At 41.3% G+C, this 12,581-nt stretch overlaps 1 protein-coding gene across 1 annotated transcript in view; it reads left to right on the top strand.

Annotated features, from left to right (window-relative positions):
• Nucleotides 1-12,581, top strand: part of LOC145412850 (uncharacterized) — a 104,843-nt gene that overhangs the window by 62,350 nt on the left and 29,912 nt on the right. The window contains exons 9-11 of the mRNA XM_080282650.1: nt 1,830-2,336; nt 2,996-3,088; nt 10,976-11,101. Coding sequence (XP_080138776.1) covers nt 1,830-2,336; nt 2,996-3,088; nt 10,976-11,101 — 726 coding nt within the window. The remainder of the gene's footprint in view (nt 1-1,829; nt 2,337-2,995; nt 3,089-10,975; nt 11,102-12,581) is intronic.

The following is a 12,581-nucleotide window of genomic DNA, read 5'->3' as shown; positions in this document are numbered from 1 at the left end:
CATCCCTGAGTGGCATTACGTGAGCAGTAAACCCAAATCACCTCTTGGATATAAACCCTTACCGGCTCAATGCGACTGGAGCACTGTAATTACCCACTAAACCACTAGGTGCCAAAATTTGGTTATATGGATACCACCTAACATAGGTAGATGGTTTCCTGGTGTACAGGAAACCATTTGGCTTGTCACTCAGTGTAGAGTCACCCACAGGCAGAAAGAAGAGGAAAAAATGAAGGAAGGAAAGTCAGAAGAGGGAGTGTAAAGTCACCTTTAGTAAATACAGTATTATTATTGCTGGATTTTATACACTCTGTCATCCATCCATCAGTCCATCCATATCATGGTGCACCTACCCATGAAATATTTTTTTTCAACTCATGGTTATGCCTGGTTTGAGTGGTTGTGGCTATGTATCTGGGTGCTCGCACCGAGGTGAGAGTGAATGGAGATTTGAGTGACGAGTTTTCTGTGAATGTTGGCATACATCAGGGGTCAATCTAGAGCCCCGTATTATTTGCCATGGTGATTGAAGCTTTCACAGAAATGACTGATTAGATGAATGTGTGGTGCATCCTTAAATACGAGGTCTGAGGGCTAGGATTGTGATTGAAGAGTTGAGAGGAAGGATAGGACTTGAATGTACTGGTGAGGAGGGGTGGATTGAGATGGCATGGACATGTTGAGAGGATGGAGAATTACACTTGAGTGCCAAGGGTGAGAAGTTTGAACATCAGGGATAGGATTGAGAAAGGCCAACCAAAAAAATCCTTGGATGAGGTCATAGAGTGGGACATCAGGGATAAGGGACTGAATGGGGAGGCTGCCAGAGTATCTGAGCAAAGTGGAGAGCTGCCATTAGGTGACCAAGCCTGACACATGCAGTCATGTTGGAGCATTTATCAGATACAAACGAGTTCAATGTTCAAATGACTCTACAGTAAATGACATACCTCATAGATTGGAATATGTAATCAGTTATGAATGTACCATATACAAATACCAACATGTGGCTGGAGGAAATTGCCATAGGAATTGTTGCTGTGGACTGTGTTGATGTGTTTTCATATTTGGTAATGTAATTATTGTTGGAGGGAGTGTAAAAACCAGCTAAAACTAGCAAAGGTGCAAGAGTCTGAAGTGGTCGGAAGAAAATTAAAGAGCTCTTGCACTGCTGACTTAACTCGAAAAGGAAAGTTGTATAATTTCATGTATGAGAAGTGTAATGCTGAATAACCATGAGTGGGCACTTAACCCTTGCTTGCCTGATTCTTTATGAGGTAGTTTACCTCCCCTGAGTCATTGTATTATAACCAGTGTAAATTGTACCTCATATGAGGCCTACAGCTTGGCCCATGCGGACCTTCATTGTGCGTCACAAGAGGTCTGCGGCTCAGCAAGGGTTAAGGATGATGATAACTGCGATTTGAACATACTGAAATGAGAATATTGAGTTGGATGTATAATGTCATGCTGATGGACATATATGCAGAATTAAGAGGACACCTGAGTAAAAAGGATATTAGTGAGGTGATTGTTACAGGTAGGCTAGTATGATGTGGCCATGTGGTGAGATAGTGTGAGAAAAACAGGACGCATGGATGGGAGAGTCCTAGCAGACAGACCAGAAAAGTGAAAAGTGACCTCAGGGTTTGGGGACTTGACAGAGATGCTGTGGAAGACAATGTAGCTTTGAAAATGGCCTTCTGGTAAATAATTCTAACTCATGCAGGCATGGAATATTTCCATGCAAAATGTATGTATATATGCAGATACAGTGCAATATTTATTATAATGGTAATGTGTTCCTTACAGCTTGCCATTCCAAACAGGTAGAAACTTTGAAAGCTCAGATAGAAGACTTAGAGGTGGAGAAGCAACAGCAGACAGCTGAACTGGCCAACCTTTGCAGTGAGTTGAAGGAAAAGACAGCAGCTCAGAGGGTAGCAGAAGCAGATTGTGCAGACAAGATGAAAGAGGCAGATAAGAAGGTTGCAGCATTACAAGAAGAACTAAGATACATACAGGAAGAATTAAGAAAAGAAAAAGAAGGGAGGATTAAAGACAGAGAAGAACTAGAATTGGAGAAGAAAAAAGAAAAGGATGAATATCAAAGAGGATGGGAAGAGAGAAGAAAAGAGTGGGAGGAACTGCAGAAGGATTGGAAAAGTGAAAGGGAGGAACTTCTGAAAGAGTGGAAGAGGGAGCGGGAAGAGCTAGATCAGGAAAGAAAGAGAGAGCTGGAAGAGTTAGAGAGAGAGCGAGAAGAAAGAAAGAAGCACAGGGATGAATTTGAAAAAGAGAAAGAAGAAAGAAAAAAGGAGAGTGATAAATGTAAGGTATGGTTCTAATTTTTACTTTTGTTGAAATACAGAACAGTTTGGCAAAATTAAATGTTTTGTGTGTGTGTCAGTGTGTGCGTGTGTGTGTGTGTGTGTGTGTGTGTGTGTGTGTGTGTGTGTGTGTGTGTGTGCATGCGTGTGTTCGTGTGCATGTTCGCTTGTGTGCAGGCGTGCTTGTGTGCATGCATGCCTGTGCATGTGCTTGCATGCTAGGGGTAGATCGGTATCCCTAAAATATAGTGACTGCTTTTTCTGTTTTATTCTGGATACATGTACCATCAGATAATTTTTCCCAGTTTAAGAAGAGCCTTTCAAACTGAAGGATTTCTAGAAAATATTTTTGCACCTTACAGTGTGAATCATATTTGCAATTAGCTTCTTTGTAATGGAAGATACTTACGTTTAAATGGTTACTAACATGCATTGCTCATATTACTGTATTATATAGTAGAAGTAGAGAAGACTGTGAAGATGCTGAAGAATGAGAAGGCAACAGGTGATCGTGAGGTTTATGCAGAAATGACTAAAGATAATCAGGTGTTTGTAATGTTAAGATTTTTGTGGACAGTATGATACATTTTTGGATCTTGAACCTGCTATTTTTCTTGTTTACATCTAATCTTTCACCGTCTGTCATAATACACACTGCTGACCAGAGATCGGATGATGGAAGGGCTTGGGAAAACAGGATGGAAGAAGAAAGAGCAGTGTGGGAAAGGCGATGGGCTGAGACCGTGGCAAGGCTCAAGGTGATGTTCCTTTTTTATGTTATCTTTTACATTTCCTTGTGTTTCATTCCAAGTATTCTGCAGTTGTTTGTTGTTCTGTTTTCACTTAGTGCTGATGGTGTAAAGTACCATTAATAATAATAATAAATATGTAGTTATTCCTATGTACTTTACTGACTGTATCCTTGCATGCTGCCTATTGTCATAATCATCACCATCAATATCCTGGTTCAGTCTACTACAAGACATTGGCTTCTTTCACTCTGACCTAGTGGCTGTTGGCTTGTTCTGTTAAATCCCAGAATATCTTCAATTCTTATCGCTCCATCTTGTTCTGTGTTTGCCTCTTCCACTCAGTTCATCTCAGATATTCATCTGTTATCTGTTCTGTGTAGAATGTGATCTGCCTACATCCATTTATGATTTGTTATAGTAATGATGATGTACTCTACTTTTGTCTATTCTGCTGTCCAGGATTTTTTTTTTTTTTTCTTTTATCTCTCCCTGAAATACCTCACATCCATTTTATTCTTCACTGAGCACTGATAAGTTTACACGTCAAGAATTGTGTTAAACTTCAGGTTTCCAATCCACAAGTTAAAGTTTTAAGGGTTCTGATTGTATAACTCTCTCTTTTGACAAAAGGCAGTCCCATGTCCTTCATGCAGTTGCTTGTTTTACCAAAAGCTTTCCATCCCTTCAGTATAATCATTTGATTCCATAGTTATGAAGTGGCTTAATTGCCTGCCATAATTATCTATATAATTTTTATCATTCTAGTTTTTCACCTCTAATGTTTGTCGGAAGAAACTGAATGTATGTTAAGCGTAAGTTTTGTATTCTTCATATTTATTTTCCAGCTTTTTTTCAGGCTGTCCCTGCTCAGATCAGTTGCCATCTCTTTTAGCTCCTCTCCTGGTTCACAGAAAAGAATGATAGTATGTATGTCATCAGCAGATCAGAGATTGTTCAGATGCTTACCATTTAGGCTGATTTCTTTGCAATCCAGTTTAAATTTCTAATAATGTCATCTAGATATGCAGTGAATAACTTGGATGAACTTGTATTTTTGTTTAACATGCGTCTTTCATAGTACCAGCATTTTCAGGCTATCCATATGGGGCTTTAGGGTAGCTGGGTGTCTCTACAGTCCAGTATAAATATCATCTAGTATTTAATAGGTTTCTTCCACACCATGCCCTGAAGTTAATTTATCATTATCACTCTTTCAGCTGCATTAAGTGTTTTCTTATTATTAAATGCCATGCACAAAGATGTTACATATTCTGCAATTTTCTCAATTTACTTTAAATAATATAAATATGAACAGTTGTCAATTAGTCACTGTGAATTTTAGCTTGTTCTCTTGCCTGGTTTGTATTCACTAATTTGATTTGGTAGAATTTTTTGAAAAGTTTATGCAGAATAAGGATAAGACTTAGTGGATGATAATTCATTAAGTCATTAATGTCACCTTTTTGTGCAGCAAAACAGTAAATGCAGTTTTGTATAATTTTAGGTACAGCATTGATTTCTTAGCATTTGGAAATGATGTTTGCTTTTTTTTTTTTTTAATGCAGTCACCTACATCTTTAATGAGATCAGTGGGGAGTCTGTCATCTCCTGCATTATGCCTCTTCCTTCCTTACAAGGATTTCTTTCCTTCATCTGTAATGCTGAGATTTGCTGTGTCCACTTCTTTATCCTGAACTGAATTGTCATTTATAGTATTAGCTGTATGTCTCTCAGTCATTAAGTTCTCTGTTTTCCCATCAGGAGGGTCCTAGTACAAGACAGCTTAGTCCAGACGTTTAAAGCAAAAAAGACCAATTGCCCATCCTTGAGCTGTATTACATGAGTGCAGCAGATGTATTCTGTTTTGGGTGACATCATAATGGAGCACCGTAACCTACTAGACCACCAGGCATTCGTTTGGTTAGGTTGAACATACCACCTGAGTTAAAAGTACTAAGTGGCTTGTCATGTATTGTAGAGTCATCCGAAAGTAGAACTCGTTTGTCATCATCATCATCATCATCTAATCCCGTGTTGTCCCATGAGGAGTGTAGGAGCCCAGGGCTAGGCAAGTTGGTCCTGGCATTCAAGATGAGAGAGACCCGCCCCACTGCCCTGAGTGACATTATGTGAGCAATAAACCCCAACCTCCCCTTGGATATAAACTTGCACTGGCTCATTCTGATTGAGCACCCTAATTACCCACTAAACCACCAGGCACCATAATTTGGTTATATGGTTACCACCCAGCATAGTAAACGGTTTCATGGTGTACAGGAAACCATTTTGCTTGTCACTCGGTGTAGTCACCTGTAGACAGAAGGAAGACAGTGTAGTCATCAAAACATTTGGCATGTCACTCACCCGTAAAACTCGTTTGTATCTTTTATGAAGGCTCTAACATGCATGCATGCATCAGCCATGTTCACCTAATGGCACTTCTCCACACTGCTCAAGCTCAAATACTCTAGCAGTTTCCATAGTCAGTCCCTTATGCCTGATGCCACACTCTCTATGACCTTGTCCCAGGTCTTTTCTCGTCTGCCTTTCGCGACCCAACCCCTAATGTTCACACGTCTCACCCTTGGCACTCAGTAGTCATCCTCCATCCTCTCAACATGCCCAGGCATCTCACCTTACCCCTCCTCACTGCAGCACCAAAACATTCAAGTCCCATCCTTCCTCTCAACTCTTTAATTGCAGTCCTGGTCCCCCAGGCCTCATATTCAAGGACATACTATACATTCATCAAATCATTGTCATTTCTAGTACATCTAGTTTAAAGTTGTTAGTAAAATTATGCTGTTTTGATATTTTTCTAGTGATATTTTTTACTAAGGTAGTACAGTGTAAAGTTTTTAGTGCAATTGTGCTGTTGTAATCATGTTACATTTCTTATTTGTTACTTCTTGAGTGACAAGCCTAATGGTTTCATGTACACCAGGAAACCATGTACTGTGCTGGGTGGTAAGCATATAACCAGACTATGGCACCTGGTGGTTTAGTGGGTACTTAAGGCACTCCAGCTGGATTGAGCCTGTGCAGGTTTATATCCAAGGAGTGGTTGGGGTTTATTGCTCACATAATGTCACTCAGGAATGAGTGAGGATGGTCACTCATCTTAAATGCCAGGACCAACTTGCCTAGCCCCTGGCTGCTACACTCCTCATGGGGCAATACAGGATTAGATGATGTATATACGTATGTATATGTCTATGTATGTATGCATGTATGTACTTCTTGAGTTTTGTTTCTGAGAGCTGACATTTGGTTTCTTCTTCCACCAAGTCTCTCTTTGGATGTCATCAGGTTTCCTTCATTCCTTAAATTTCCTTCACTTGCATTCACATCCTACTTTCAGATATCTTTGTTTTTGTAAATAGTTTTCTTTAGGTCAGCTGCTTCACTCTATTCATTCCTTGTTCTTATGATTGCATTCCTTCGTAGCTTTAGGAGTTCTTTTGTTCTGCCACCCATAGTATACATTAAATTCAGTACTGTTACTTTTTCCTTGTAAAAAAAAAAAATGTAGTTCTTAAGGTGCTTCTTTCTATGTGTTTATTGTTTAATGACTATGGATGTTCTCAGTTTGAAAATACAGTATACCCAGTCACCAGTGTCTGGGAAGGTATGGTAATTGGGAGATGCCAAAGAGCCCAAAAGAATGGCTGTGGGAGTTGACTGCACAAAATACAGTATTGAGGAATTGGCAAAGCTTTAAGAAGATTTGGTGTTCAGTAGAGAGGAAGTAGGAGAAAAATCCATGTATGTTGTAAAAATTGATGGGAAGTGAGTCTGGTATTGGTTCGGGACATCTTGAGCCCTCACCACCAGGAATGTGTGGGGTACATTTTTCATTCCCTTCCTTGAGGATACTGAAGTAAGGTTGATAGTCATCATGATTATTTCAGTGTGATGTACACTGAGTAGTGTGTGAAACACATGTAGTTTGGTATGTGCAGTTCTTACTAAGGAAAAGGTTTAGGAGATTTTGCCAAACTATTCTTAGTTCCTTGAAGTACTGAAAAAGGTCAGTCATTAGGCCTAATGATTCAGGAGCCCCAGCTCACCTTGTCTCTAGCTTTTTTCATCTGCCTCAGAAGGACCGTCCTTTTTGACTGGTGCTCCAGCCTCCTCCCCACTGATCTTGTTAATGCAAGTCCATCAGATGGACATGGTGTTGGCATAATCCTTTAAGGTGGAGCTGAGAATTTAGAAGATTGAATTTCAAGTGAATGTTTCATCCATATGATTTGGATGATGATGATAATGATATTGTTAATCCTACACTGATAAGAGATGATAATGATGTTAATTCTGTACTAATAAGAGTGTAAGAGTTAAAGAGATAGAACCTGGTAATGTACCTTCCAAGGATAGTGCATCCCAAAGTCCTACCACTGTATTTTGAACATTATACAGCAGAGTTAAGATACATATTGACTGACAATAAATAATGGGAAAAGGAAGATCTATCTATCTATCTATAGCCCGACGCCTTAATCCCGCAAAGGGTGGCCGCAGACAAAACACCTCCAAGTCGCTCTGCCACCCACCATTTGACTACCCTCTCCCCAGCTCACTCCCTCCTCCCTCATAAACCTCTCAACTCCATCCCTCCACCTCATCCTCTGTCTTCCCCTCTCTCTCCCTCCCTCCATCTCACCTACATACAGCCTCTTAGTCAGTCTTTCACTCTCCATTCTCTCCACATGTCCAAACCACTTCAGTGTATTTCTCCTAACCTTCTCAACCACATCCACATCCACCCCACAACGTTCTTTCACTTCTTTATTTGTCAACCTAACCCTCCATGTCACTCCACATGCTCCTCTCAAGTTGCTCATTTCCACTGCTCTCACTCTTGACTTGTTCCCCTCATGCAAGATCCATGCCTCGCTTCCATACGTCAGGTTACTACAACTATTGTATGACCCCTAGGAAGTTTTGTAAGGGTGAATCACATCAGAAAGTTACATTTCTTCATTTTTTAGTGAAAAAAATGCTAGCAGTCTACAAAAGGTTATATTTTCCAGGAAATATTGAAAAAGAACAGAGTCAAGATCCACTCATATCATGATGCCTCGACACGCAGCATTAAAAGACTGGAGGTTCTAGGTTTTTATTTCTGTTTTGAAGGCTCCAACGTGCTTGCATGCATCAGCCTTGGTCGCAGCTTTCCATTCTGCTCGATTTCTAAGCTTCCCCAGTTTGTTTCTTATCCCAGAGGTCACAATCAGTGACCTTGTCCCAGGTCTTTTTCGGTCTACTTGTCACTACCTTACCCCCGGCATTAACAGTTCTCCTTTTTCTGCATGCAGTTATCGTGCTCCATCCTCTCCACATGCCCAAACCATGTCAACCTACCTCTCCTCATCACAACACCAGTACACTCTAGTCCCATCCTACGTCTCAATTCATTCATCGTAAACCGAATCCCCCCATGTCTTACACTGAGGGATGCACTGCACATCCACCTAATAATTGCCATTTCTGTATGTTTGAGCATGCAAATATTGTCTTCCTTTAATGCCCAGGTCTCACTACCATACAGCATTACACCCCTAGCACATGCGCATATGATGATCCCTTAGCACGAAGGGAGAGCCCTCTTAATGGCAGGAGAGGCAGCAGCTCCCCGAACTTCTTTCAACAACTCCTCACTCTAGCCACAGAGCTAGCTCCAGCCCCGACTCCAGCAAATAACATGTCTTCCAAATAACAAAACTCTTCTGAACACTCAAGAGACCCACCAGCAAGTTCAAGCCTTTCATGCCTGGCAATCGCCACATGCTTTCCCTGGCTCACCGCATACATGAAATCAGCATTATCTCGCGGTCTACCTCTAGTACCACTACATTCCTTATGTGCCCATTTGTCACAAACACAACACAATATGGAATTACTTCCAGTGGCCCTAGGGCAAATCGCACATGGCCAATCCCTCTCTTCTTTGACAGTACTACCCCCGGCCATAGATATCATCACTTCCGTTTTATCTGTATTTACTCTTAAGCCCTTGTGCCCCATACCATCTCTACATTTCTTGAATCTTTTCTCCACCTCCCTTTCATTCTCTGCAACCAACACCAAATCATCAGCTTACAAAATGGAAAATGTGAGTACATTTAAGTACTTGGATAGTGTGATGAGTAAGGATGGAAGTTTGGACGGTGGAGTGCTTGAAAGGGTACAACAAGGAAGAAAAGTTGCTGGTTCCTTGAAGACAGTGATAAGAAACAGGGAAGTGAGCATGGAAGTGAAAAAGTTATTACATGACAGTATTGTGATATCAACTCTAACGTATGGAAGTGAAGCTTGGACGTTGTTGGAGGGACACAAGTCAAGAGTGAGATCAGTGGAAATGAGTTACTTGAGAGGAGCATGTGGAGTCACATGGAGAGACAGACTGACAATTGAGGATGTGAAGGAGATTTGTGCTGTGCATGTGGATGTGATAGGAAGCATTAGGAGAAGCACATTGAGGTGGTTTGGCCATGTGGAGAGGATGGAGAGTGAGAGACTGATAAGGAGAGTGTATGTGAGTGAGGTGGAGGGGGAGAGAGGGAGGGGAAGGCCAAGGATGAGATGGAGGGATGGAGTGCAGAGGTATATAAGGGAGGGGGTGTGAATTGGGAACAGGGCAGTGAAATGGCAGGGGACATGGTGACGTGGAGGCTATTTGTTTGTGGCCACCCTGTACAAGGGATTAAGGCGTCTGGCAATAGATAGATAGATAGACAATATTTCCCATTGGAGTCCATTTCTGATGTCACATGAAAGGGATTCATGTATCATAATAAACAACAAGGAGTTCCAGACTGACTCCTGATGTACATGAACATTCATGGAAAACTCATTCAGATCTTCATTCACCCTAACCTGGGTGCGAGCACCTACATACATGGTCATAACCACCCTAACCAGCCACTCCTCGATCCCAGGCTTTCTCATTGCCTACTTCACAAACTCTCTGGGAACTCTATCAAAGGCCATCTCCAAATCAACAAAACAAAATACAGTACAATTCCCTTTTCTTTTCTATATATTTTTCCTGAAGTTATCGAACAGTGGATACGGCATCAGTGGTCCCTTTGCCTGGCATAAACCCAAACTGCACCTCATCAGCATTCACTCTTTCTATAGTCATACCTTCTAGAACTCTCTCCATAACCTTCATTATCTGCTTCATAAGCTATATGTCTCTATAATTTCCTCTGTCCAGGACATCAAGCTTCCCCTTGCACTCATTTACAGTTCCACTCTTCAGTCAGTTGTCTGGGACAACACACTCATATATAATTGTATTTATCAAATCAGTGACTGACTAGGTATAGGGAAATACAGATTGAGGAAGATATTTCCTGAGTTGACTCATTGCCTGTGCCTGAGATTTTCAGATTGCTCTTGTATTAGAGTTAGATAGGAAACAGATGGGAGTGCATTGTAAGATGAGTACTGTGCATCCACTGTAATGGGAGAAGGATGGAGGCAGATGTTCAGTAGAGGAGTCATCACTGAAATTGCAGTAATAGAGGAAGGGGGATTAAAAGTTCAGAGGAGAGAGAGGGAGTAAAAATTCAGGGGAGAGGGAGAAGGGAGTCAGTATGATAAGAGAATTTGATAAGATAAAAAGTCTTTAACTCCATCATGTTTGGAAATGGTGTATGTGGTGAGCCTCTCTCATGGAATAAGGCCCATGTCCAAAGTCAGCAGCTCTTCAGTGTTATAAGTATGGAGTCAGCTCAGCACTTCCATTCACTGGGTAGTGGAAGCTACCTACTTCCACATGTTAAACATACTCTGAGGATCAAATGTGGAGCCTTACATTATCATCATTATCACTGTCTAGTGCATTTTACTTCATGATTTTTTTTCCCCCCCTCCTTCCAGGGTGAGGTTCATCAGGAGCAGTTGAGAGCACGCTTACTTGAAGCAGCAGACCAGGAGAGCTCAGCACATATCCTTCTCCTTCAGCGTTCAATCAGGGAGCTCACTGATGCGCAGGACAGATTGCAGGTGTTTTTATTATTGCTATTATTATCCACTCATCTATCCATCATCCAATCCTCTGTTGCCCCATGAGGAGTGGAGGAGCCTGGGGTTAGGAGAATTGGTCATGATATTTAAGAAAAGAGTGACCAGCCTCACTCATCCCTGAGTGGCATTACTTGAGCAATAAACCCCAACCAGCCCTTGCATATAGACCTATACGGGCTCAATCCGATTGAAGCGTTGTAATTACCCACTAAACCACCAGGTGCCATAATTTGGTTATATAGTTACCACCCAGTGTACTAAATGGTTTCCTGGTGTACTGGAAACCATTTGGCTTGTCAGTGTAGGGTGACCCATAGATAGAAGGAAGAGGAAAGAATGAAGGAGAGAAACACAGAAGAGGAAGAAAGAGAGGAAAGGGCAGTCACCCAAGAGCAGCACTACAGATTATTACTGTATTATTATTATTATTATTATTATTGCTGTTATTGTTATAATTATGATGATGATGATTATTATTTGTGGTAGGTGGGGATGCACACCATCCACTCACTTGATGTAATGCTGCTCTCAGGTGTCTGCCCTTTCCTCTCCTTCCTTCTTCTTTCCATCCTTCCTCTTCTGGCTTTCCTTCATTCTTTCCACATCCTTCTGCTTGCGGGTAACTTTACACTCCCTCTTGTGTCTTTCTTTCCTTCATTCTTTCCTCTTCGTTCTCCCTGTGGGTGACTCTACATTGAGTGACAAGCCAAATGGTTTCCTGTACATTTACTATGTTGGGTGGTAACCATATAACCAAATTATGACACTGGTGGTTTAGTGGGTAATTAAGGCGCTCCAATCGGATTGGGCTGATGAAGGTTTATATCCAAGGGGTAATTGGGGTTTATTGCTCACGTAATGCCACCCGGGGATGAGTGGGGCTGGTCACTCTCATCTTAAATGTCAGGACCAACTTGCCTAGCCCTGAGCTCCTACGCTCCTCATGGGGCAACGTAGAATTGGATGATGGATGGATGAATTATTATTATTATTATTATTATTATTTTTATTATTTATTTTATTATTATTATTATTATTATTATTATTATTATTATAATTATTACCACTTAGTGGTAGGTGGGGTCACTCACCATCCACTCACTCAGTGTAGTGTTGCTCTCAATTGATTGGTCTTTCCTCTCTTCCTTCCTTCTTTCCTTCCTTCCACTTCTGTCTTTCTTTCCTTCATTCTTTCCTCTTTCTTCTGTCTGTGGGTGACTCTACACTGAGTGACAAGTGAAATGGTTTCTTGTACACCAGGAAACCATTTACAGCGCTGGGTGATAACCATATACAGTAACCAAATTATGGTGCCTGGTGGTTTGGTGGGTAATTAAGGCGCTTCAGTTGGATTGAGCCTGTGCAGGTTTATGTCCGAGGGCTGGTTGGGGTTTATTGTTCACGTAATGCCACTCAGGGATATGTGAGGCTGGTCACTCTCACCTTAAATGCCAGGACC

This window comes from Coenobita brevimanus, chromosome 94, assembly GCF_032717465.1.
Source record: "Coenobita brevimanus isolate Jiangsu-jjx chromosome 94, ASM3271746v2, whole genome shotgun sequence".
In the NCBI taxonomy this organism is placed as follows: Eukaryota; Metazoa; Arthropoda; class Malacostraca; order Decapoda; family Coenobitidae; genus Coenobita; species Coenobita brevimanus.
This window is presented reverse-complemented; position numbering and strand designations above follow the sequence as displayed.